Source organism: Pleurodeles waltl, chromosome 5 (assembly GCF_031143425.1).
Source record: "Pleurodeles waltl isolate 20211129_DDA chromosome 5, aPleWal1.hap1.20221129, whole genome shotgun sequence".
In the NCBI taxonomy this organism is placed as follows: domain Eukaryota; kingdom Metazoa; phylum Chordata; class Amphibia; order Caudata; family Salamandridae; genus Pleurodeles; species Pleurodeles waltl.
The window spans coordinates 740873176-740900078 of record NC_090444.1 but is presented as its reverse complement, the minus strand read 5'-3'; the positions used below and the strand labels follow the sequence as shown (position 1 = coordinate 740900078).

Below are 26903 nucleotides of genomic sequence, written 5' to 3'. Positions count from 1 at the left end.
GCACCTTTTTGCAATTTAGATATGATGTGTATTCTTAATCATGCTTCCCTTCTGACCGCATACAATGGCTATTCTGGATGTTTTTGAACTCTCAACAAGTTCATATCTCAGGTCACAGGGCCACATCACATACGGTGAGCACTGAGAGTGCATCCTTAAGCCTCAGTCTCTGCCACACTTTAGAGATGACAAGTGTATTGTAGTTAAAGAGCAGGTGCAGTGCTATTTTACCACCTTAGGCAGTGGTAACTTGTTGCTGTCACAGGACCTTCGAAGGCATGTGCCGTTTTTTGGCGAGAAATACAGCAGCACTGGTTGAATAACTAAAGTAAACAACTCACCATAACAAAATACCACACACAAACCACCATAAAACGTCAGTCAAAACATAATATGGCATATCACAACAAAACAGAACACAACACAAAACCTACAGTGCAGCACAACAAAATGACATTATGATGATGCAGCACAGATGCGCAGAAGCACAGAAACAGCACAACGTATGACTACCACAAAATATGCCATACAATGAACAAGCACAAATGTTCTTGCCACACATTACTAACTCCAGAACCCTGTTTTCATAATATGGTAGTAAAACATGTTTTCAACAAGCAGTGCCTTAACTCATCAGAAAGCACAGGAAATATCAACCAGTCATAAATGTTTTGTGATCTCGCCCCATTGCGTTCCAGTGGTGGTAACTGAAGAGATCAGAATCTGGTTGGTGTGTGTGGTGGTTTTAGACATGGTTGCACATGTAGTGAAACCCAAGGAGGCCTAGGCATTCACATATCTGTCGTAAGAAAGGGAACAGGGCACCAGTCTACTCTTATTTTCTATTTTCTCTTTGGAAAAACTCATCAATAGTTTTACTGTTTCCTCTCAAGTTTCCTAGTGTCTTCACACTCTTGGCTGGTCATTACGACCCTGGCGGTTTTCTGCCAATGTGGCCGTCCAGCAGTGCCACTTTATGGCTGCCCGGTGGTCTGGTGGTGCTGGCAGTCCTGATCCACCAGGGTAATGTTGCAAGCAGCACTGCTCTGGGGATTATGAGTCCCCTCTCCGCCAGCTTTTACATGGCAGTAGGCGGTAGCACCGCCATGTAAAGGCTGCGGAGACGTGCGGGGGGCACCCATGGCCAGCCGTGTCACTCATTTACTGAAAAGCACGATGGGTGCTGATGCACCCTATGCACCGCAACATTGCTGTCGGCTCAATTATGAGCCGGCGTCTGTGTTGTGGGCTGCTTCCCGCTGGGCCAGCCGGTGGAAACTCTGTTTCCGCCCGCTGACCCAGTGGGAAACTCTTAATAGGGGCCACGGGAAGGGGACCACACTGGCGGTAATCCAACTGTGGGAGTTTGGAGTGCGGCCTTTTCAAGGCGGTTCGATTTCTAAAGTTAGTGCCGTCACTCTTAAATTGGCATAGGTTCAAATATATGTTCCCTGTTAAATGTATAATTTCAGAGAGAGTGTAATCATGAAACCAGTCATTTTTGAGACATCATTCTAGGATGTAGCTAAAAAGAAAGGACCTTTTGACTTAGAATAAAGTTACTCTGGAAAGCCCTATACAGAGTGTTTTAACCCTGGTCGATTATGCTTAAAACTTCAACATACCTTCATTAAGGAAGTGGATGCTGTTTGCTTAATGAAGGTACCAGTTTGTTTATCAGCAGATTCACTAAAGCATGCATAGGAATAAATTGGGGATGCGCTTCTCTGCTTCATGTTGCTGAATATCCACAAAGTGGCCCTGGAGATGGTATCTTACAGTCTTGTGTGCATGACTGTTAATTTTGCAGGTAAACATAATTAATCAGACTTCTATTGAATGTCTTACCAATTGGCTAATTCTTCAAGGGAGCATGTTGTCAATGACTGGAGGAATGAAAACACAGGTTCATCTCCATTTCCAGCAAATGTTCCTCTTAATTTCGCTGTAATTCCTGTATTTAGCATTACCTAGCCATCTGTTCTGATTGTCTGACAAACTATTGTGGCACAAATATTGTGTCAAAAAATATTGTGTACCATAATATTGTGTTCCAATACTGATAATAGGAAAAGCACAAATAGTGTGGAAGGGAATAATACCAAAAAGTAGGAATATAGTTTTTTGATGAGCACTTTATATTTATGTATTTAAAATATTAAAATAGTGTAACCCTGGATGGGTTACATTTACCATTCCCACTCCAGTCTAAATAACAATAAGGAAAGTGTTGGACTGCAGAGGGGTTCTCCAGTCTAAATAGTTGGTGAACTATTGGATTCCAAAGGATTTAAATTTACTAAGCCCACTCCATTACTCCATTCTAAGCAACAGAAGGGAAAGTGTTGGATTGTAGAGGGTGCAGATTTACTATTACCACTCCAATCTAGGCAACAGTAGGGAAAGTTTTGGACTCCGGAGAGGTTACATTTTCTATTGCCACTCTAGTCTAAGGACCAATTGGGAAGGTGTTGGACTTCGGAGGGGATGACTTTTACTAATCCAACAACAGTCTAAGCAATAGTAGAGAAAGTATTAGGCTATAGAGTATTTAGATTTACTTTTCCCACTCCAATATACACCGTATAAGGAAAAGGGTTGGACTCCAGAGGTTACATTTACCATTGCCAGTGAAGTCTAAGCAAGGGAAGGTGTTGGACTTCGGATGGTAACATTAATCCAACAGTAGGAAAAGTGTTGGACTTTGGAGGGTTTACACATAACATTCCAGCTCCTAATTATTTTTCACAAAGCAATTACAACCATAACAGAAAATTATTAAATCATATTATATATAAAGAATTAATACTATATAATTTAAGAACAAACTAAAAAACAAAAAAGAAATTATATTAACAAAAATAAAAATCACTTCTCAGCCTACGAAGGATACACAAAAATGAATAAATACAAACATATTTAATTTAAAATATTACTTAAACACAACAAATAAAATTAAAAGGTATTTTATAACAATTATTAAAAAGCAATAAGTTAATGAATCAAATAAGACACAAGCTTAACATATTAAGTGATCTATTAAATTATTCATAATTCTCAATTACTCAATTAAAAACTATTATGACCAATTACTTCCCACCCTTCAAATTCAACAATCTGCTAATAAAACATAAACAGCTAAAAGCAATTGTAAAAATTAAAATATTCATAAAAAATAAGGAATTAAAGTTAAAAACATAAAATAACAATTAAACAGTGTACATAATTTAATGTTTAATGTGCAATAACAAATGTCACATAATATTGAAAGTATTTATAATTTAATTAACTTCCTATACAAACCCAATAACTCTTTACTAACATATTAAATATTAACATAAATGTAAAAATTAATATACATGTAAAGGTTACACTTCGTTATATATAATAAACATGAAATACATAATTGTTATTCTGTTAAATATTTAATTTACAATAATATATTTATCAACATTATGTAAATTAAAATTAATATAAATTTGCACTCTATTCCACTAAAAACTAAATAATGTGCTACTACATTATAAAGGACTAATTAAATGTAGAAAAATAAAAATAAACCCTTATAATTTCAATGAATACCAATTATACTAACTCCTAAAATGAATATATTAATTAAAACATATTAAATGAATACAAAAAAATGGATTACTGCTATATTAATGTAAATGATAAAAAAAATATTTTTGACAACAATGTTATATGTAAAAAAAATCTTGACTTTGATATTCTGTTCCATGATATCTTTAACACAATATATTAATGCCATAAAATATTTGTAATCTGATATTTGGGTCATTCACAATTTATTCCATCGTCAAGTTTTTGTTAAATGTAAAAGCCTGCTACCCTAAGGGCCCGATTACGGACTTGGCGGTCCGACCGTCGGACCCCCAAAATGACAGTCAGGAGGGTGTCACCAAGCAGGCGGCCCCAGACTGCATATTACGATGTTCCAGCAGGGCCATACTGCAGAGGCAGTGTGGCGACATTGGCTTTGGCTCTAAGTGAGAGCTGAGGACTGTGCTGCCACACTGTTGATGCCACCAGCACAGTCAGAATGCATACTGTTGCCATTGCTGTCAGTGCGCATTCCAACTGTGCTGACAGAGGGGCCTTTGCATTGCCCACGGAATGGGTGGTGCAGGGGCCCCCCTGTGGCCCATCTCTGCCTTTCTGCCGGCCATTTCATGGTGGTGTCCTTGCCACAAAAAAGCCGGCGGAAAGGCAAGTCGTGATCAGCATGGCTGTGCCTACATTGGCAGCGCCGTTCTTCTCCACAGCTTTCTGCATCGCCACAACTGTGGGATCTCGGATCCTGGTGGTTGCGACGGTCCGACTACCAGCATCCAAATCTGAGGATGTGGCAGTGAGACTGCCACCGCGAGTACAGCAGTCCTAAATGATTTAGAAGTTATAAGTATATTTTTGATTCATATGGCCAAAGGGAAGTCTTCTCACTCTAGGCATCAGCAACCATGTGCCTACATGCATCCAAGTGAATATTCCCAAAACAAAATGTAAAGCATTTTTTCACATATTGGTTTGACTGACCACCAGTATAAAAAGCCCAATCCCCACACATCTTCCTTGACACGAAAGAGCTGCATTGGCTCACTCTGCCTGCCAAGCTCCACTTCAAAGTCTGAAGTTTGTTGGGAGGTGGATAAGGGGCTACACTTCAGCAAACCTAAGTATCTTATCACTAATTCCAACAATTCTAGTAGTTGGCACACTGCTAGAACCACATCCCTGGTGATGCTGGATATCAAAAAGGTTCACAGAGGAAGCACAACGTGCACACCCAGGAGCTTTCTCAGCACATGGATTAGGCATCCACAATTACTTTTTGCATCTTAGAACTGCTGTTTTTGGTAGGAATATCTCAAAACCCATGTCTTCCCATTTTTTAACCATCCTAGACTGCCATCCTTAGTCCTCTGCCTCATCTTACCTTGTCAATGAATTTAATATATATTTGTATGTATTTCATTTCCTTAGTTCTCACTGTAAAGGTATCAGGCTGTCTCCCTCATCGTCATGTTGGCTACATATTTGTTAAACATGTTCAGGGCTCAGTAGCCCTCTCAGGCTAGGTTTGATATAATAAAATAAAAATGCATTTATTGTTATTTCTGAATATTTTGATTATGGGAAAATGTATGATCTATTTCCTCTTGCATTTACAGACCACACCTACTGATGAGTGGGAATGTCCCAGCCGTTCCATCCTTTTCAGCAGCACTGCCTCACTGGAATCTCATCAATGTGTTAATGAAGGAAAAATCAGCTTCATGTCACCAAAATTATTGGGGCCAATGAAAGCAAAGGTGAAAAACAAAGTGAAACTAAAGGAGGCCGAATTGGTAACACTCGTTGCGCATCATCAAGGGGGCGTTTCAAGTTCTTCCAGTATAAAGTTGAGCCCTTCCAGCTCAGCAAGTGAACCTACTCCTTCTCCCAAGGTTGCAGAGAGAGGAAGTGCCAAGTCTTCAATGCCCAGAAAGAGATTTTCCACCCATTTAGAGGCTTATCCCTGTAATTTCTGTGGAAAGATATTCAGCAGCTTTGAAAAGCTAACCGTTCACAGTTACTTCCACACGGGAGAACGTCCGTGCAGGTGCCCGCAACAGGGCTGTGCCAAAGCTTTCATTTGTAAATACAAGTTAATGAGGTAAAGCATTTTTTAATATAGTAGGATTTGTGGATTTTCAGATTGTACTTCAGCAGTGTCCTGTTCTGTTTAAGACATACCTACTATGCCTTTTCCTACGAATGTTGCAAGGTGTTAAAAATGAACTAAATCATGTTCAAAAGCTCAGTGAAGAGGGATGAAGAGATTTAATAGAGCAAATCCCTTTCTTAAAAAATATGTTTGGTTTAGGCCTTTATTGTGACCTACTCATATTTACTGTGTGGTTGAAATCACTTCAGGAGTAAAAATCCATTACTACACCATGTGCAGGTCTCCCACCCCCCACCACATGCTCCCCTCCACTTGTTCTCCGCCAGCTTGTTCATGTTGGTCATACTGCCATGGAAAGGCTGTCGGAGAACAAGGTTGTAATCAGCAGGGCGCTGCTGACTTCAGCACCGCCCTGGTTGATTACAATCAAGACTGCGTTGCCTAGGACTTTGCACAGCCCACAATTGGCATACTGTTGCCCCCTTATAAGTCCATAGTATATGGTACTTAGGTACCCAGGGCATTGGGGCACCAGGCGTTCCCCATGGGCTGCAGCATGTTTTATGCCACCCATGGGAGCCCACGCAAAGTGTGTCTGCAGGCCTGCCATTGCAGCCTGTGATAAAGGGGAATGCACCTTTTCACCACAGGTCAATGCACCAGGTCACTGTAAGTCACTCCTATGGTAGGCCCTCCTAGCCCAGTGGGCAGGGTGCAGGTCCCTGTGTGTGAAAGCACCCCTGCACGAACAGAGGTGCCCCTACAAACTCTAATTCCATAACACTGGACTTCTTAAGTGCGGGCAAGCAATTTTACCTGTGTACTGGTGACACTACTTGTGTCCAGCTACATAATGGTAACTCTGAATCTGGGCAGTTTGGTATCAAACATGTCGGAATTATACCCCAATACTGTTGAAAGTATTAGTTGTATGATTCCATGCACTTTGGGGGGGCCTTAGAGGACCCCCTGTATTGCTCCTACCAATCTTCTGGGGTTTTCCTGGCAGCCCGGGCTACTGCCACCCCTCAGACAGGTTTCTGCCCTCCTGCTGCTTGACCAGCTCGGGCAGAGGAAAGCAGGACAAACGATTTCCTGTGGAAGAGGGAGGAAACACCCTATCCCTTGAAAATAGGTGTTACAAGGTTTGGGAGGGGTAGCCTTCCCTAGCCACTGGTTTGCTTTGAAGGGCATATTTGGTGCCCTCCTTGCATAAACCGGTTTGCACCAGTCCAGGGACCCCACCCCCCAGTCCCTGCTCTGGCGTGAAACCGGACAAAGGAAATCGGAGTGACCATTTCCCTGTCCATCACCACCTCAGGGGTGGTGCCCAGAGCTCCTCCAGGTGGCCACTTGATTCTGCCAGGTCAGATAGGTGACATCACAGACCCCTCCTTGATAGGTGGTCACCTTACTAGGTGACCAAACTCCCTTTTAGGGCTATTTAAGGACTCCCTTGAGGGTGGGTCCCCAGATTTGACGTTCAAGACTGCACCAGGACTCCTCTACATCGTTTACTTCATCTCCTGGCCACTGGAACTGTAGTTGGACTCTTTAGGAACCAACTATCTCCAGCGACGACTCTGATTTCCAACACTGCTTCTCCGGCTCTTTCCAGCAACTGCGACATTTCCCCAGCTGGGTGTCCTCTCTGGTTGACAATACTCCAGCCTGCACCAAGAAGCAAGAAGGAATCTCGCTGGGAGTGAAGGAGTCACTCCCCTGTATCTGCAAGCACCAACTGCATCGATGACCAGCTGCGTGGATCTGCTCTCCTCCAGAACTGCGTGGATCGTGCATATTGAGAGACACTAAGCCATTGTTTCTCCTTGCAGAACAGTACCCCTGTGCACCACGACTCTTGCAGCTACCAAGGCTTGTTTGCTTCTGCTCTGAGGGATATTCAGACTCTGTGTAGCCCTAGCCCCCAGCACTCCATCCTGCCAAGCACAGTCTCCTCTCTGCTACTTCAACGACGTGGGACTCCTCTGCTGACTAGGCCTCACTGCGACTTACTGTGCGTGCTGCCAGGGGGTTGCCTGTGGGGACTGCGGCTGCTTCCATTGGCTTTCTCGACTGCTGAAGGTCACTGCGGACTCCGCTCCTTGGGTCGAGTCCCCTGGACCTTGCTGGTCGACTTCAGCCTTGCAAATCTTCTTTGTCTACTTTTGCATTTGCCAAGGCTTGTTGGTGGTTCTCTGGCACCACTGATCCACTGCAAACCGACAGTCCACGTGAGACACCATCTGCATTGCTCCCGAGACTCCTCTTCATCTCCGGTGCTGCACAGATGATCCTCTTCCCCTGTCAACCTGGTCCTGTATCCACAGTAGGGTGGGTAGTGGCTCCTGCCATGACCAGACACTCCATCACAAACTGGACTTGGTCCCCTTCCTTTGCAGGTCCTCTTCTGCCAGAATCCACCCTTGGGTTCTTCTAGTCTGGTCTGGGTCTTGCACAATCCTTTTGCTAAGTCCTCCTGTAGGTTTTTGGGAAAACCAGGTACTTACCTCTGCTCTCCTGGTCGCTGGGGGTCACTCTGGTACTCACCTCTTGTGGTTCCTAGTTCCCCCAGCTCCCCTCTAATGACTCCACATCCTTGGGTGGGGGACAGTAACTCGCATTCTACCTTCTTAGTATATGGTTTGGCCCTCCCCTAGGGCCCTCACTATTTTCTAATACTTTTGCCAATGCTTGTTGTTTCTATGCTATTTCCCAATTGCTAACGTGTATGTAATTAGTGTGTGCTTACCTCCAGTTGGGAGAACTGGCAATAAGTATTCTAGTGTTGTGTTACTATAATAAGCTACCTTTATTTTTGTAACGCTGGGTGGTGCTTTCATGTGTGATAGTGCTGTGTGACAATAGCGGTATTGCATAAGCTTTGCATGTCTCCTAGATAGGTCTTGGCTGCTCATCCACAGCTACCTCTAGAGAGCCCTGGCTTCCTAGACACAGCCTACACTACACTAATAGGGGATACCTGGACCTGGTGTAAGGTGATAACACCATAGGTGTTCACCACACACCAGGCCAGCTTCCTACATGTACTTCTTTCAAGATTCTCCACATTCCGATTGTATCCGTTTTACAAATATTCCCATGTATGCTACATATTGAAACCAGCTTTCACTAAGAAGTTTCTTGGTTTTGCACTGCTGATTTTGAAAACAAATGGCCATTTTCCTCAACAAACATGCATTTGATCTGTTTTCTTTACCTCATGTTTTATCAAAGAAGTTGAAAAGGTGTGTGTAACTTTTGTCCCACTATAACCTTTCTTATATAGGTTTGCTACCCTATTGCAACTTCAGTCTGAGAAGAACTAACAAGATTAAGGGCCCTGATTTAGAGTTGGACAGACAGGTTACTTCATCACAAATGTGATGGCTATCCCGCCTGCCATATTACAAATCCATTATTTCCAATGACACTTGTAAAATGGTAGATGGGATATCCATCACGTTTGTGACAGAGTAACCCATCCCTCGAACTCCAAATCAGGCTACTAAGGGGCAGACTTATGGAAAGTGGCGCTGCACTCAGTGCAGCGGCACTTTCCCTGCACCCCTTAGCACCCCCCTACCGCCACCATGTGTGCGCCGTATTTAAAATACGGCGAACCATGGCGCAGGGTAAGGGGCAATAGCGTAATTTTTCATGACGCTATTGATGTACTCTGCAGGAGCAGCGCCCAGTACATGGGGCCCCATTCTAAAGAATGGAAGGCTCCTTTTAACGCCTGCTCTTGAGTAGGCGTTAAAAGTGCTGTAAAAATGGAGTAAGGAAATCTATGAGATTTCTTTATGCCATTTTTCCGGCTCCCCTAATGTGGACCGCACCCTTTGCATACATTATGCCTGGCGCAGGCATAATGTAGTGCAAAGGGTTACAGGGTGGCACAATGCATGTAAATAAGGCGCGGGGATTTCAGCCTTGTTGGGCCATATTAATGTAAAAAACAATTACGCTAATGTGGCGCAAGGTGGCGCTAGGGGCATATATATATGCCCTGACATGCTTTACTGTCCTTCCGTTGTCTTTTCTCAGAAGTGCACATTTGTAATCCTTATGCCCAGTTTTTAACGATTAGCGTATGATTTAAAGAAATATTTGTACATACGGACAGAACTGCAGAAACTTCCAAATAAAACCTATCATGGTTGTTAAGATGATCTCAGCTTGTGGCGCCCATAACTCTTAAATCAGTTAGCCGTGCTTGGTCTGATAGGGAAGTCTTGTAGGAAAAAAACCTTTTCTTCCTTGATGTCAGAATCACTTTAACTTCTTGTTTGTTTTGTTACAGGCACATGGATACCCACTCCCCACAGCAGTCCCATTCATGTTCTTATTGTGATAAAACCTTCCACAGAAAAGACCACCTAAAAAATCATCTGCAGACTCATGATCCCAACAAGATGTCCTTAAGTTGTGAAGAGTGTGGCAAGAAATACAACACCAAGTTGGGCTACAAAAGGCACTTGGCCCTTCATGCAGCCACCAGTGGAGACCTGACTTGCCGTGTTTGCACTAAGGATTTCGAAAATACGGTGATCCTACTAGAACACCTCAAAACCCATGCAGGAAAACCATCTGGAGGCATTAAAGAAAAGAAACATAAATGTGACCACTGTGACCGCCATTTTTACACACGCAAGGATGTGCGCCGTCACATGGTGGTCCATACAGGCTGCAAGGATTTTTTTTGCCAATTTTGTGACCAGAGGTTTGGGCGCAAAGATCACTTGACTCGACACACCAAGAAAACCCATTCTCAGGAATTACTAAAGGGAAGGTTAGAGAATAGAGATTTTCAAGTATTCATGGATCCCATATCTACGTTTCGACTCAAGGAAGATGATACTATGCTGCATTCCTTCCATGATCTTAATCCTGTACAAAGTGACATAATGGAGTACAGTACAGTAGAGTACAGTGGTGCACATTTTAATGGAAAGCTTAGCGTGGAATCCACACATTCCTTGCAGTCTGCAGCTTTTACATCAAGGATACATCCTTTAGATAAGCATTTGTCAAATCATTCCACATCATCTACACTTCCCATCAATAGTCAGAAACTCCTGCTCAATCAGTATGAATCAATTGCTACCTCACTTACCTCAAAGCCTACCAAGGAGCAGCCAGTCATTCTGGATTCCAAGGCTTATAATGTGAATATGATTGAAGAACTGCCTTTGCCACTGACATGCTCGCCTCACAAAACCAACTTGGAGGTTAGTATGCAAGCTTCCTCCACATCCACCGATGATTCTGGTGAGTACACGATGCAGAAAGATGAAGGCCCTGTTTCGGAAACTGTTGCCATGTCTTCCCAGGAGATCGCTCATATTCTGGGATTGTGGCAGCTCCCCACCGGAGGTAATCAGAATGTCTGTGTGGCCTTGCCCTTGCCTATTGAAAATGAGCAAGCTCTCCATGCAGGGACCTTCCCTGGGCCACAACCACTGGACCTGCAAATACCCTTGGATGGAGCACGTCTCCACCAGCTTCAGTGCTATCCTCACTCTTTCTCCTCTTCTTCACCAGCCCTGCCTCATTTTCATCATGCCTTTAAGTGACTTTGTTTTTTTCTGATCAACCAGTGTACAAAAGGTTTGACCATTTGCTGAACAATTTTAAAATAGGAAATTCTATAGAATTACATAACTTAAGTCTTATATTTGAAATAATGTTCATTTGTGTGGATTTATAGTTTTTTGTTATATTATAGTTTTCCACATATTGTGTATCCAAACCCTGTTCTTAAGATCTGTACTTTTCATCCAGTGCAAATGCACGATCACAAATGTTTGAATCGTACATTTCTACTCAGTCCGTTATAGCTGCTACAGAAATGAAAATGCAACAGTTTGAGCCATGCGTTATCATAGCAATTTTGCCGGACTGACTTTAGCATTGTAAGTTTATTTGTAGGGACTTGAAGTCAGTCCAGTATGTTTATTCTGAAAGCACTTAAGTTAAAGGGCCTTATATAAATATCCAGGTTATCAATATGGGTTTTTATTTATTTAATAAGTTGTTCAGATTTCTGTGACGTCATTGTTCTATGCGTTTTATGTAGTTCTAACTTTTTTGGGAATAGCAGCCCTTTCTTAAAGGCGAAGGAGCCCCGCCTCCCACTTTTTTGCTAACATGAAGAGTGTCTGTCCTGCTGAGCACATGTCAGCCTGACAGACACCCTTCATGTTCAGGTGAGGCAGCCAGGCATTATGCATAAAGTAAACGCACAGGGGCCTGGATGCATTAGCTGAACTTTGCCAAGCTGAAGATTTCACAGTCCTGTGGTTGTGACCTTCCCAGCCTGGCAAAGCGCTTGGCGGTCCACCCCTTCATGATGAGCGGGGTGCATCACAGATAGACTCAGACCTGTGCCTTTAGTTTTAAGCCTTGAAGTGCCCAGGAATGACTGTCCATCAGCAACTGCACCCGTCGCACAGCCGCAACACGCCGGCTCCTGTGTTGCGGCCGAGATCCCTGCTGGTTTCCGCCCGCCGGCCCAGCGGGGATCTCATAATGGCTGTGGCGCGAGTGCCGCTGCATTGGCGGCCGCCCGCCAAGGTCGTAATGACCCCCTATGTTTTTTTTTTGTTTGGTACATCTGTTGTATGTATCAATAGAGGTGTAGTTATGCATGCATGCTGTGGATGGGTGTTTACATGTATATGTGCTTGTGAATGGTGGGTGTATATGTGCATGTAAGCGAATGGATGGGTATGAGTGTGTTTACATGTAGATGTGTGAGAATGTTTGTTCCCGCCAGCCTCCATGCTCAAATTTTGATCCGCCACTGCTTTTTGGTATGCGTTTCTTTGTCAAGACTTCTTGTATCCAGAAGTTATTACAGTCTTCAAGCCCAAGGGGAAGACTTGTAGTTGAGCTATACAATTCATTAAGTTTTTGAAGGGGAAGAACGCATTTTACATTTCTGAATTTGAAACCCAGTTGCACAGCCTTTATATATTTTGCTGCAAGTAGAAGAAGGGACTCCACAGCTAATTTTACAATTTGTCCCTTGATGTGACTTAAAACTGGGACGTCCCCGATCCCTGTATCCACTTGTTCCCACTCTAGCCTCAGAGGAAAGACAAATGACGGGCAGGTTTGTTCTCCTGTACTCCATTTCCTCTCCTCAATGCCCATCTTTGAGCAACACGACATATCCCTCACTACACCAGATTTTAACAACGTCATTTCTAATCAACCCGTAATATGCACGATTGTAGGAGCCCAAGCAGTAATGTTCAAGCTTTCAAATTCAATAAATTAGCCCAGTAGAGTCACGCCTGTGAGAAATGTCATGTTGACTACTTTTTTAAAAAAGTTTAAATAATTGACATGCGTGGTTAGGTATTTGTTCCCTTTGCAGTAACAGTCCAATATGCCCTTATTCTATATATTTAAATAAGAAGGTGGTAAACAGAACACTTTATATATGTTTGTAAACTTTGCACATGTGTACACAAACACAATATCGAGCAGAGGCAATAAGGTATTGGAGTATTTATTTTCCAAATAGGAAACTTGATTTAAAAGTATCCATAGGTCAAGAGATATGCATGAGCATAGAAGGTGTCTTTTTTTAGCCACCCTGATCAATTACTCACAGATGTACCTCGCCCTACACCTACAGGTGGTACCTATCTAACACATTTACATTGACTATTCTAAACACTGACTATTCTAAACACTGAAAGATCAAAAAGTAGGAGTGTGCCTCACTGAACTTCAGTAATATTTATTATTGAGTGTTAAAACGTTACTGATCTTATTATCCCAAAAATGATCTAAGACAGCGTTTCCCTGCTTTTTGACAGCTGTGGACCCTCACTTTATCATTACTGGAACCCAGGGACCCCCTTCTGAGTCATTACTGAACCCTCTGGGTTCCCTGGACCACAGGTTGGGAACCTTTGTAAAAAGAATACATGAATCAGTTCGTTAAAGACTGATAAATTTGACTTTGAACCAGGCTGACCAGGCTGTCTTGTCGGGTCACCCTGCAGGAGAAATTCCATAAATCTACCTCTAAAATATAGTGAAAAGGCATCGCTCTCACAAAATCTTGCTTGTAAAATAAAACCACAGAACAACTTAGGATTTTTTTTTTTTATAAACGATTTTGTTGAATTTTTCACAGTAGGACACTCAGATAGTACTACAATACACATAGTAGTAAACCACATCATGAACAAAGAAGACCTCCTATGATGGCCAATCAAAGGAGGGATACTATTGTAAATACAATAAGGTCTGATGCTCAGTCCAGCTGTCCCAACCATTTTCCCCACATACGGCCATGTTTTTAGGGGCAGCCCCTACCTTCATATACATGTCTCTTTGCTGTGCACACCAGACCATCCCCTGTTGCCATTGCGTTGGGGGGGGAGCTTTTCCAGCGGGCTACTATGTTGCAATTAGCCACAATAGTGACCCTACCCAGAAGTCCCTGGTCAGCCCTCCATGATCCCTAACAGTAGCATCAGTGGCAAAAGGTTCATCTCCCAACCCAACACATCCATCAACTCCCAACCACAGCCGCCCAGAATTCCTGAATTTTTGGCATAGCCACACCACGTGGTAGAAGCCAGCAGGTACATGAGCGCATAGCTCATACCTCAGTTTTAAGTATTTGTAAAATTGAGTGGAGTTGAGTGCATACGCAAATGGGTACCAGACCAAGCATCGCCCAATTGTGTTATGTCAATAAGGTCCCACTTCCCAAAGCCCTCCACCGCAACTACTTCACACAACCAAGTGCCATGCCAAAGAGTGGGTTCGGTGAGTGAGCTTCACATCCCAATTCGTGTGTCAGAGTGCAGCCCTCCAGCCAAGGAAAGCCATTTTGGTCACTGGGGGGTGGTGCAGGGAACCGGAGGTCATTAGAGCATGGCCATAAGCTGAGTAAATCCCAGGAGTGTTAGTTCCAACCGGTAGGCAGGGTCAGACCATCCCTCCGTAAGCCAATCGTTGACCACCAGGAGTTGGGAGGCAAGGTAATAAAGGTACAGGTTGGACATTCCCAAGCCTCAATCCTATGGGGCTCACTTGTAATGGGCATGGGCTAGGGGAGGCCTTGAGGTATGCCATAAAAATGAGGATGACACTCTATCCATGGCTCGGAACCAGCTCCGAGGTAGGAGTATTGGCAGATTCTGGAAGGCGTAGAAGAACCGCAGCAAAATCATCATTTTTTATAGGGCGATCTTGCCCATCACATTCAGCAGAAAGGAATGTAATTTATTGAGGTCCTCCTTGGTCTTCCGTGACAGGGATTCAAGATTGAGGTAACAGATGAGTTTGGGTAGAGCACCACCCAGATCCCCAGGTAATGAGAGCAAAGACACCACACTGGGATTTCGTACTGCCAATCATTACAGTCCAGAGCCTGGGTCCGAGGCACCAAGACCGACTTAGCAGGGTTGATGTAGAGATCCGAGGCCTCCCCAAAAAGCTGGAGGAGCCCAAGGCAGTGGGGTCTGCTCACCGCAGGGTCTGCCAAGTAAAGTAGGATGTCGTCCACATAAAGTGCAATTCGGTCCTCATGTCTCTCTCACCAGCATCATGCAAGGGCCTGAGCATTACACTGGATAAAGCGCGCCAATGGTTCAGTCGCCAACGAAAAGAGGAGGGGAGACGGGGACATCTCTGCAGAGTCCCCCGCCTGTTGGGGAAGACAGCAGAAACCACATTGTTCACCTGGACCCGCGAGGTGGGATTGGTGTAAATCACACAAACTAAACTACGGAAACAGGCCTGAAGCCAGCTCTCAACTGTACATGCCCCAAGTAGGCTTACTCTGCTGTCACAATAGAGTTAATAAGTCTGGATCAGGCGAAGTCTGGAGGAGATTGTGATAACCCTTGGTGCCATGACTGCATTTTGCCAGTTGCCATTGTCAAGGGGAGCCAGCCAACCCTCCCAACAAATCCTGAGATAATCTAGAGTACCGTTAATAATTAATACGCGGTAGCTTTGAGAAATGCCTCCCTTGGCCAATGTGCCCATAAGGAGCTTGGCTTTCATCGGACTGAACTCTGGAAGAGGGGTGGTGGGAGGTACATGAGCACAAAGCTTGTACCTCAGTTGTAAGTTTTTGTAAAAATAAAAGAGAGGGTAGTTGAGTGCATAAGCATTTAGGTCACAGAACACACTTCGCCTGTGAGGTGGGATTGTTGTAAAGCGCACACACTAACCTACAGAAACAGGGCCTGAATCCAGCTCTCAGCAGTACACAATCCAAGTAGGCTCAATCCACCATATCAAAATCCTTCTCAAAATCTATCAGGAGCAAGGCGAGATTGGGAGGGGCAGGGGGCAGATGATGGTGGGCCAAGACCAGATACAGTCGCCTTAGGCAGTGTTGTTTACTGCGGGTTGGCATGAAACCACAATGCTCTGGGTGCATGAGTGTGCGGACAACCTTTTTAAGACGGGTGGCTAAGATTGTGGCAAATATCTTGACCTCACCATTAATAAGCGAGATAAGTCGATAGTCAGCGCAGAAGTCCCAAGGTGGCTGCATCTTCAGGATTACCACGATGGTCGCAGCGTGTTTCTCGGGTGGAAAAGCGGCCTTCTTTGATACTTCATTATAGAGGGCTAAAAGCTAGGGAATCAATGTCTCCCAGAAGACTGCGTGGTACTCTGCTCTGCAGGGAACCCATCAGGCCCGGGGGTCTTTCCAGAGGTTCTGCAGCCCCAATTTCTTCATCTGACATTGGGTTGTCCATCATCTGAGCCTCGGAGTGGGACAGATGAGGAAGAGGCACCTCATTGAGGAAGTGGGGGTCTGGTTAGGGCTCTGCCTGAGGGGATGCCGCATATAGGCAGCTGTAGTAGTTAGCTAACGTTTGTGTTATATTGCAAAGGCTGTCGTGGGAATGACAAAGCTCATCCTTGATTTCTGGCATGATTCTGTTCACTTGAGGACGGCAGGTCAGCCAATAGAAAAGTTTTCCATTTTTATCCCCCCAACCATAAACCCTGGCATTCGAGGTGCACCACAAATATTTTGCAGCCTCTAGAAATTGGAGATGAATCTCCTCACGTAGAGGCAGGAGGCCCAACTGCTGGGATACCTCGCCCTGGAGATCAACAGCAAGGCTTGCCTCCAGTTGGCGAGCCTGGGCCTCCAGCAGGATGATGTCCATCGCTCGAATACAACTCTTGGCATACCCTCCAATGATTTCTTTACTGGCTACTAAGAGGGATACCAACTGAGCTGACCGAACATTTGTTGATTTGGAAATAAGCTTTCAGCTTAACCACAAGGGCCCGGTGTAGGACTCATCTTGGAGATACCATGCGTTGAGATGCCACATTTGGCGCTAGTCGTTCATGGATGGGCCGAGGTTAAGGAGAATACGAGCGTGGTCTGATATACGCAGCAGAAGCATCCGAATACACCGTCTGGCAATCTTGGTCCGACAAGAAGGTAAGAGCAATGAGGGAGTGGGTGTGTTGCGCCGCTGAATTGTGGTTGTAGTGATGCTGTCTTGGGTTCCATAGCCTCCCAGCATCATAGAGAGTCAGCGCTGTGGTCCAGTCTGAGAGATGATGAGCATCAGCTCTGCACGAGACTGAGGGAGGACCTGTGGCATTGCGTTGAAGTCACCTCCAACCATTGTCAGCCATTAGGGAAGGGCAAGGAGTATTTCAGACTCTTCACAGAGGAGTGCCTCCAGAGACGTGGGAGGTGTGTAGATAAACACAGGGTTGATGGTTAGCCCTTCTGCTGCTGCGGTGAGAGAGATATATCTGAGCTGTATGTCTCTCATTTCTTGGGTAACAACCATAGAAAAGGAACTACGCAATAAAATCTCCACCCCTCAGGAGCCTCAGACAAAACCAGAGTAGAAGACTGCTGTAGCCTTGATGCACCAGGAAGAGATATCGATTCACCATCAGATGGGTCTCCTGAAGCACCAGTACATCCGGGAGGAAGCGGTGTGTGTACCTCAACACCCCAGTTTGCTTCACTCATTCCAGCAGCCTGTTAACGTTCAAAGACAACGGGCACAAAGATGCCATGTCAGAGGGAGGTGTTATGCTTGGGCTGAGGGGATGAAAGGCGCAACATCTAGTGGTCGATCAGCCAGAGTGTGACCATTGTGCATGCTGGGTGACCATGTGACTGGATCATACTGCTTGGATTGCCACAGAGAAGTGCATCTGAGTGCTGCAAAGAACAAGCTGGTACATAAACCAACCAAAGTTCTCCCTGAAAACACAACTTTGCCTAATCCCAACCCACACCCCATACTTCCATCCCAGAAGCATCTGTCACCCACTTCTCAGTAACTAATACTCAGCCCAACTTGAAACTTGTAATGGAGTGTTGGACCCCTCCTTGATAAAGGATCACTTAGAGCCACCAGGAATGACTCATTTAACAGTGCTGTTTGACATCAGTACGTTTGGAAAGTGGAGAGGTATAGCTGAGAACTTTGTGATAGATCAGTGTCTGCCAGCTGCCCAGCAGGATGTGAGGAGATTGCTGGAAGGAGGGCATCCTGATGAGGACACATTTCCACCACGGCGGCGAACAGGGATGCATGCACTGGGGATGATGACAGGTCCCACAGATGAGGAAATGGAGAAGTTAATTTGGACCTTTTTTTGCTGCGTCCTCCGTGAGCAGGTGCGGTTTCTTTTCAGTTTATGATCCACAGCTGTCCAGGCAGCCCAGAAGGCCCATTCCCCCGAGGGAAGGTCTGCTTGTCCCAACCAAAGAGCACTCTTAAGTCAGTCGTGTCCAAGCGAATTGTGGGGTATCAAAGAAGTGGGACCTGTTATTGTGGACAGCTCAAAGTTTGGCTGGAAAGAGGAGTCTGTAGGAGGGGCCAAGAGTACAGAGCTTCTGCTTGACAGCTTTGTATTAACAGTGCTGGTGTTGTATCCCCCCTTGGAGTAATCAGGAAAAAGGAGCACCTTTGCGCAGCTCCGTCTGAGGTCGGCACAAGAGCAGGCTTCCGTCAAGAGTGCCTCCCTATCTTTGAAAATGAGGATTTGGGAATTCATGGGCCTATGCGCTGCACTTGCGTTGGCTTGGTAGTCAAGATCCTGCGTGCTTACTCCATCGTGAACCAGGGAGACAGCTGGACTGACGGCATCCATGACTTGATCCAGGTGTCTAGGAATTCTGCGACCTACGGGGCTCAGTGTCCTCTGGGATTCCAACAAAGTGCAAATTGTTTTTCCGAGACCTGTTTTCAATGTCCTCTGCACGGTGATGGAGCTCTGCTGTGCATGCAAGAAGGCCAGAGACCTGGGCTTTCAAGCTGGTGACATAGTCCTCCATTGTGGACAGGTGTGCTTCAGCCTCGGTAATCCAGGTCTTGGCACAAATGAGCAACATCTTCTCGCACCTCTCCAATTTTGGTTTCCATTGCAGCCTGGGATGTCTGGATGGCTTGGAGAACCGTGGCTAAATCACCCCCAGAAACTTCAGCTTCTCCAGGTTGCCGCCCCCTGCCTGGTCATGTCTAGTTGCATACTGGCCTTGTGGGATTGCGAGGCAGCAGGGCAGGCAGGCTGATCTTTGCCCATAGCGGGGAGGGGAGCCAGAGGTATGGCAGGCCCTCGGAGGAGGCCCAGGTGCTTGCCCCAGACCATGGCAGCTCAAGCAGCCAGGGCATAGGGAGGAAGTACACCTCAGTTACAGTGCAACAGGCAGCATGGACATCACCAGGGTAGCGAGCAGCGTCCGTCAGGGGCCAGCATCTCCACTCCTTATGTACGGGCAGGAGACCGTAATTGTGGCAGTTGGTGAGTGTTCGTTGGGAACTCCCGCTGGGCGCAAAGCATGACGGTAGGCAACACCAAAGCAGCCAGTCCATGTTAATCTGGCCCAAGGCTCACCCGCACGGAACAGCTCCACCAAGAAGCCCTAAGGCCCAGCCTAGAGGCCGGGGCAAATGTCGATCCAGCTGGGTCAATGGGCGAAGAGCAGGCACCTTGTCCAATGGATAGTAAATAGCACGTGTTTTGTCCACGGGATGCGCAAATAAGTGGGCCATAGGCGTGCGGTAGTAGGGATGATGCAATGAGCCACCAGTCCCCATCCACAAGGTGAGTAACTCCATTAGTGTGTTTGCGGAAAGGGTTGGGAGCAATAAGGAGCCCACATAGGACCCAGCAGCCATGAGCGGCCCCCCCAACCAGCCCTCCTTCACAGGCCCAATGCTCTTTGCAAACGCAGGATGTCCGTCACCAGCGTAGCTGCTTCTGCAGTCCGCGGGGTGGCCCCAAACCCCAAAAAAGACTGCACCGGTCTCCCTCAGCAGGCCCGGGGTCAACACCCAGGCATCTGCAACTCCACCCCAGATGCAGCGGTAAATGGGGGAGTTGCTAAGGTACTGTAATGGCACCCCAGCAGTGGAATCAAGTGATGCTGCAGTCTTCCCAGGATGAGGTTAGAAGCACCTGGGTACCCCATGAGGATCTTCCTCTCCCTTCCCCCTCCCTCCCCAAGGTGATCAGCAGGCAGCCTGGGCAATCATGGGGTGTGGCAGCAGGTGGGTTCTAGACAGCCCAGGCAATCATGGGGTGTGGCGGCCAGTGGGGTCTTGGCAGTCCGGGCAATCACGAGGTGTAGCGGCAGATGGGGTCTAGCAGGGTGAAGCAGCAGCACAAAGAGGGCAGGGAGGCCCACGTAGATGTGCGGCAGCACTCCCGCAGAGACGGGTAAGCCAAATTGACCTTTTGTTTGGGGCATCGGGCCAGAGTCTATTAACCCCCAAAGTGGGACCCGAGGAAAGGGTGACCCCCAGGCAAACTACAACTTCGGTCCCGGGGCACCAGTTCCCAGGAAAGTGCTGGTCAGATCAGGGTCGCATCTCTCTCAGGCCCTTTGGGGTGACTGCAGCAGTCCCGCGTGGACTGCCACCTTGAGAGGAGTGGAGCGCCATGATAGAGCAGAGAAATTGAGCCCAAGCGTCTCTCCGAAAAAGGGCTGCAGGCAGAACAGGCTGAGGGCACTGGCTGTGGTGTTTTACTTGGTTGCAGGCATCCCGATGGCTGGAAGATTGGAGCAGATAACGGAGAGGTCCGGAGCACTCTAGAGTGTGACCGCCATCTTGACGCTCCAAGCCTCACCCACCAGTTAGGTATTTAATATAGGGATTGATTGCCAGCCCTCAGTGGCTGAAAGTACCTTTTGTAAGTTTGATTTATCCATGTAAAGGGTCGGCCTGACTAAAGAAAACTGGCAATCTACACTTTTCCTAGGTAACTTGAGATTATAGCACCTTTTGTACATGGTGGTAACTTGTCTACACTGCTTCTCACAGCTGAGAACATATTCCTTAGTTTCCTTTACAAATTTTCATTTGATGATAGTTTAAACATTAAGCCATTGGTTAGGCCTTCTTTTGTAGATAATTTGACTCACTGTTGTACTCTCACCGAACTAGGTCAAGCTTAAACGAACATTAAATGGAAAACCTCTTTCACACAGATTCTCAGCACTTTCTCATGATGGCTTTGTGTCCTTTAGTGGCTCAAACGAGATGTCAACAATTATATGAAGCTAGTCAGTGTTGGTTTTTAGCACTAGGCTTGCACTTCAATCTAGGCCTCTCCGAAAATGTTCAACTGTCTCTGAGATTTGAATAAGGTTGGGAAGCTGTAATTTGTATCATTGTATAGATTAGCTTTGTCTTTTTACCCTTGATCAGAACGAGCAGTGGGAACACAGAAACAAAACGTGTCCACTGATGCACAAAAAAAAAAAGGAAATTTTTGTTTGGACCCTCACCACAAAGTCCAGACACTTACTTTTTTCCTACGCATGAAAACTATCTTCCTGAAGACGAGTTGTGTCCAGGAGGTAAACTACTTGTTACAGTGCTGCTTTTTGAAGCCAGAGGCGGCCTCCTGCTTGTGGTGTCATGCCTATGCCCATTCTAAAGGTGTGTACGGTCTAAGTGGTATGTGGAGTGCATGCTGGTGTCTTCGGCAGGCCAGGGCCGCATCTAAAAATAATATTGAGGTATGTACAGCTCACTTGAAGTAACACTGAGCTGTGGGTCGAGTGTGAGTGTTTGCTCTCCTCCCCTTGGCAGGCCATATACATTCAGTGAGCATTGTTTTTTTCTTATCAAAGGGACATAGCATACTCCGAAGGTAGTTGAATGGTTCTACAGCTTACAACAAATTTGATTCCCCATCAGTAACTTTTCCCTCCTGCTTATGGCATCTGTCTACTTTCTCTGAGATTTGTAGGAGAGAAATATTGTGTTTGTGTGTGTGTGTGATGTTTACCCTTTTAGGTGAAGTCTTGTAAAAGCCTTCATTGAGAGCTCTATTACTGCCACTTCCACTGATAATCAACAGTTCTTGAGGCATAGGGTTTAATCCAAATTGATGCAGTGACGAATCAAGAGAGGGGAGCAGAGTTACATATTACAAGGGGGTTAGATAGTGTTTAACTCCGTTTTTTGTTGCCAATAGCCCATTTCTGTTCTTCGGTTATGCTTCGGTAGTTCACATGCAGTATTACATTTCTAAAATGTTATTTCTTTTTTAACAATTATAAATCCAAAATGATGTTGCTGAATGTCAGTCAGTGTGAGAGTGGTCAGTATAGGTAACTGTGGCTATGGCAATTTGAGCTATAAATTGCCTTGTATATTGCGATTTAAATGTAAGCTAAATATATGGCCTTTCCCAAGAACTCCACACTACTCTTATATTGCCCAGTGTCCAACAGACCACATGCAATTTGTTATTTATAAAGTTGTGCAAAGCTGAGTTTGTTTTATTACAAATTTCACAAAGCGCTGTGAAACTGTGCACTGGAGAAGGTGAATGAAAACTACGACAATTCACAAACACAAACTGGGAAAATTGGGTACTGTCTCGCTCAAAAAAAACTTTGCACACTTGTACATATTACCTCATATAACTCTTTTATTGGAACATTTCCAGAAGTAGGAGGTGTTCCTGTCTGCATTGTTAATGCTGATGTTTGCCGTTGCATTCATTGTTTTGTCTTTATTTTGTTTACAATCATCTCAGATGCATTAAGTGAAGTAATTTAGGGACTGGCTTACGCATGTGACTCGTGGTCAGTTTCTGCATTCATCATTTGAATTGTTTTGTCCTTAACCAGTGTTGAATTTTATTTTTGAGATGAAATCGACTCAGTTGTGGTGTTTACTAAAAATATATATATAGCCATTATTAACGTGTTTTTGCCCGGGTTCGCACCTTCTGAAAACGCTCTGTGCTAAGCTTAAAGAAATAAATATGTTGTTTCTATCATATCATATTTTTAAATACAGCCAATGGATACCTCTTCAGCAGCTAACAGGTCAAGAAAAATTCAGGAAGCTGTGCTCCGCCGCCCCTTTTACTTACTGCATCCTCTTTCATTTAGAACCTACCTCTAATCTATTCATTATGTAGGTCTGTGTTTTTTTTATTTTTAGATGAAAAGGCATTGCCATGCTATGTTACTAGCATTTTGATATGACAGATTTACTCAGACTAATAGGCTGATTTAAGGATGAGTTGCAAATCTTCAAATTTGTAGAGTCAATGATAAATTCTGATTTGGAGGATTCACTGCAGACTGCTTGTGAAATTAATTTCTGATGTGTTATCACCACAGTGGTGAAAATTCTGCAGCAGAATTATTACTGGTAGAGACTCCTCAGCAGAAAATTTAGAATTTTCTCTACAAAGTGTAGGATTTTATGTTGGCACCCAGCACTAAATAAGGTTCTGAGGTAATTGCGCAGTGTCTTTGTGCACATTTGCCCATGGGAGAACACAATTGCCCACTGTCTGAATATAATTTTTATTTGTGTGTTGCTTGGTCAACCCAAAGGACATATTTGTGCTAAATAAGAAAAGTTTATTGTTACCCAAATTTCTGGTGGATGAAAGGTCAAGTGAACCTACCACAATTTAAAGTTGTCACCATGAGGTAAAAGACAAATCCACAGGGTGGATACATAAGTCTACTGAGCCACTAGTCCTACACCCTTTTTAAGCTGGCGACTTGCTTGTTTATCTTTAAGTGCCAAGTACAGAGGAAGAGGTTTCACTGAGCCAGTGCTTAATTTGTGCTTGTTTTTTCCAGTGCTGAGTACCGGCACTTATTTGTGAGGGCCGGGGCTTAGTCTTCTGCCTCAAGCATTTGTTGCGAGCAAAAGACACATATGAAAAAGACGGAAGAAGGAAAAACGAAAAAGCGTCATAAAGGGAGAAAGTAGAAAGTTGCAGGATGAGCTGAAGGGGCAGGGGGTGACCGTAAATGGATTGCAGAGGCCCGAGGTGGCTTCAGGATTACACTGCCTCAGTATTCAGTGCTGGCAGATTTAGTTACAGCAGCCTCGTGTTTAAGAGAAGGGCTTTGAGCACCGGCACCTCTTTATTTACAAATTAAGCACTGGACTGAGCCATTAGTTGAACTGAGTGAGCATCCTCTCTGGGGTACGAAATCTGCATCATAGTATGTCAGTGCATGAATGTGAGGAATAGTTCAGCTGGATCTGCCGGTTTTGATACCATGTGGGAAAACAGCTGATTGCAAAGGTTGTTGTAACTTGAGCAGAAAACAGGTCACTAAGATCTCTTTGTGATATTTCCCTATGCAAGGCATTCTAGTTTTAGCTCATTTGTTTTGAAAGCCTTTGGTAGAGATTTTAAGGTCTGGGGCATTGATTCTTTTTTGTAACGTTTAAAACACAATTTTGACAGAAATATTACATCTTGGTTTCTCCTCATTGAAATGAGATGGAAGTAGTTTCTATGCATGGATTTAGGCTTATGTCATTGTCACTACCAGGAAGCACACCTCTGCGGTATATATTAACATATACATTGGTCCCTGAGATATCTGTGAAAATGGAAAAATAAAGTTCTTCCTTCAAGTTGAAGCAACACTACCATAATTAATAACAGAAATGTGTGTGGCACTCAGTAATACAAATTTCCATTTCAGCCAGAAGTTCTGAAATAACACGCTAATATTAAATAACTGAGAAGTGCAAATTTTTGTCGAATTGTAAAGGATGTATCTGTACATTTATGTGGTATCTGTACAGCACCTACCTATCCAAAAGGCAAGAACTACAGGGCCCAAAGCAGAGATACAGTCAAAGAGTGAGTAAAAGGGGTAGCTGAGAGCAGAAGTGTACTATTACTATTTCGTGATGTAGTGTTAAATAAAGAGGTGTTTCTTTAGCTCTTTCTTAAATTGGAGCAAGGGTTGGTGTGGTCCTAAAGGAAACGGGGCTGCCATTGCAGGCGAATGTGCGTTGTCTGGGACTTTTTCACTTCATCCCCAGGCTTATGCTGTTCTGGCTGCATATTTGGCGAGAGCCGCTGAAGCCCAGTGGCGTAGCGTGGGGGGTGGAGGGGGGGCCGGCCGCACCGGGCGCAACATCTTGGAAGAGACTAAATCCACGGGTTAGGGGGCGCAAATTACTTGCCTTGCCCCGGGTGCTGACAACCCACGCTACGCCACTGCTGGAGCCAGATAAGCGAGGGTGGTGAAATGAGTCGCCTTGGTGGCATTCAAACCAGTAGCTCCGGTAATACACACCAACATAAAGTGTATCTCCTGAATTAGTTTACCAGGTGTTTAGAGGCTGGCAGATGCAGGGCCTCACCACAAAATTATGACTGACTCCTCCTTTATTTGCGGCTTCCCTGCCCCGTTTATGCTTTTGACATCGGGGCATCATTTATCTGTGCTGTCAAAAACCTCTAACCTGACAGCCAGTCACACGGTACCAGGTCATGGTGCCATTCACCTTGTGTTATATATAGAGTGGAGCCACCATCACTAGATTTTCATACGTGTTATCACCATGTGGGTGGGCCATGGCGTTTGGAGGCAGTAAAATCGGTCAGTGGCTCTCAAAACGCACGGGAAAAACTCCCTGTGTGTCAGAGCCATTTGTTTGTTTTTCAAAATAAATTCCCGCTTTGGAAGTTTATTTCTGAGAACTATAAAATATTTTTTGAGTGGATGCAACAACCATGGCACTTTCTCACCAATCCCCTTATCCTTCAGTGCAACTGTTGCAGCAGCAGTTGCTCTGATAGCTTAGAGATCCATACCAGGCAGGTGGGAATCTTTAAATAGGGGAGGTAGGCGTTCCTGCCTCAGAGGGGCAGAGGCAAAATCATTTGCTGAGCTCACTGGCCAGGGAGCCATATGCAAGCGTCTATGTGATCACGCAAATATTTCTTGATTACATTTGGTGTACAAAACGTGCCTTTGAAATACAAAGGCATGTAAGGATAATTTGTGTGTATGGATGTCTGTGTATGTACATGACAGAAAACATCACGGCTGTAAATAAATAATACTTTAAATCGGTCTGTATGTGTGGTGCGAGTGGACTGATGTACCCCGTCCATCCCGTGCTACAGGGGTATTGATAATATGTGTATCTCGGATTCTGTCTGTGGGTTGTCCCCTTTGAGCAATCAGGATGGACCCCTTTATATTCACGCTATATGCTTTCCATTTATAGAATTATATTATTTCTCTCTGCCACACAATGCTGCTTATTCTCTAAGGATTTTCAAGCTAGTATGAAAATGCACACGTGCTGCTCGGTCAGTCTCCTGATTATCAGGGAACTCGTTCACCTTGGTTACCTCAAATCGATGTAATATGTGCTTTTTTGCAAATGCTCTCCTTGAGATAACTTATGTTTTGTAAACATACAATATAACACTGAAACATGTAAGCCTGAAAGATTTATATAATTGTTATATTTACTGAATAAGTAACGTGTGAAAGCAATAAAACAATATTCTCTACTGATGTTCTTCAAATGAAGTTTTAACTCAAATGTGATGTGATAGTAGTGATAAAATTAAAGGATTGCCTATATCTTTGGAATAAACGTTAACAATGTCTAAGAAAGGATGTCGTGTCATATTTTTGTGGTGCATTTTGTAACCAAATTAAAAAATGAAGTTGTTTTGTTCCTTGGAGACAACTAACTTTCTATATCTTTGTGGGAGAAAGTATATTTATCTCATTTGGTTCATCAAATTAGTGGGTGTCTATATGTACTAGCTCACCTCTCTAACCCTTTTATGTATTTCTACTGAAGCATGCATTACCTTTTGTGAAGTGGTGAATGAGATGCTTGTGTGAAAGACTGCTGCTGCTGCTAACCCTTTCTATAATGTTTCATCATGTATTACATTTTTCATTTTTTTC

The 26903-nt window shown here is 44.7% G+C and overlaps 1 protein-coding gene across 2 annotated transcripts in view; it reads left to right on the top strand.

Moving 5' to 3' along the window:
- The window catches only part of LOC138295999 (zinc finger protein PLAGL1-like), a 318202-nt gene extending 291608 nt beyond the window's left edge, over window positions 1–26594 (top strand). For both annotated transcript variants that reach the window (XM_069234701.1, XM_069234700.1), the window contains exons 4-5: window positions 5190–5674; window positions 9993–26594. In XM_069234701.1, coding sequence (XP_069090802.1) covers window positions 5190–5674; window positions 9993–11265 — 1758 coding nt within the window. In that variant the 3' untranslated portion in view covers window positions 11266–26594. The remainder of the gene's footprint in view (window positions 1–5189; window positions 5675–9992) is intronic.
- Window positions 26595–26903: the final 309 nt, after the last annotated feature.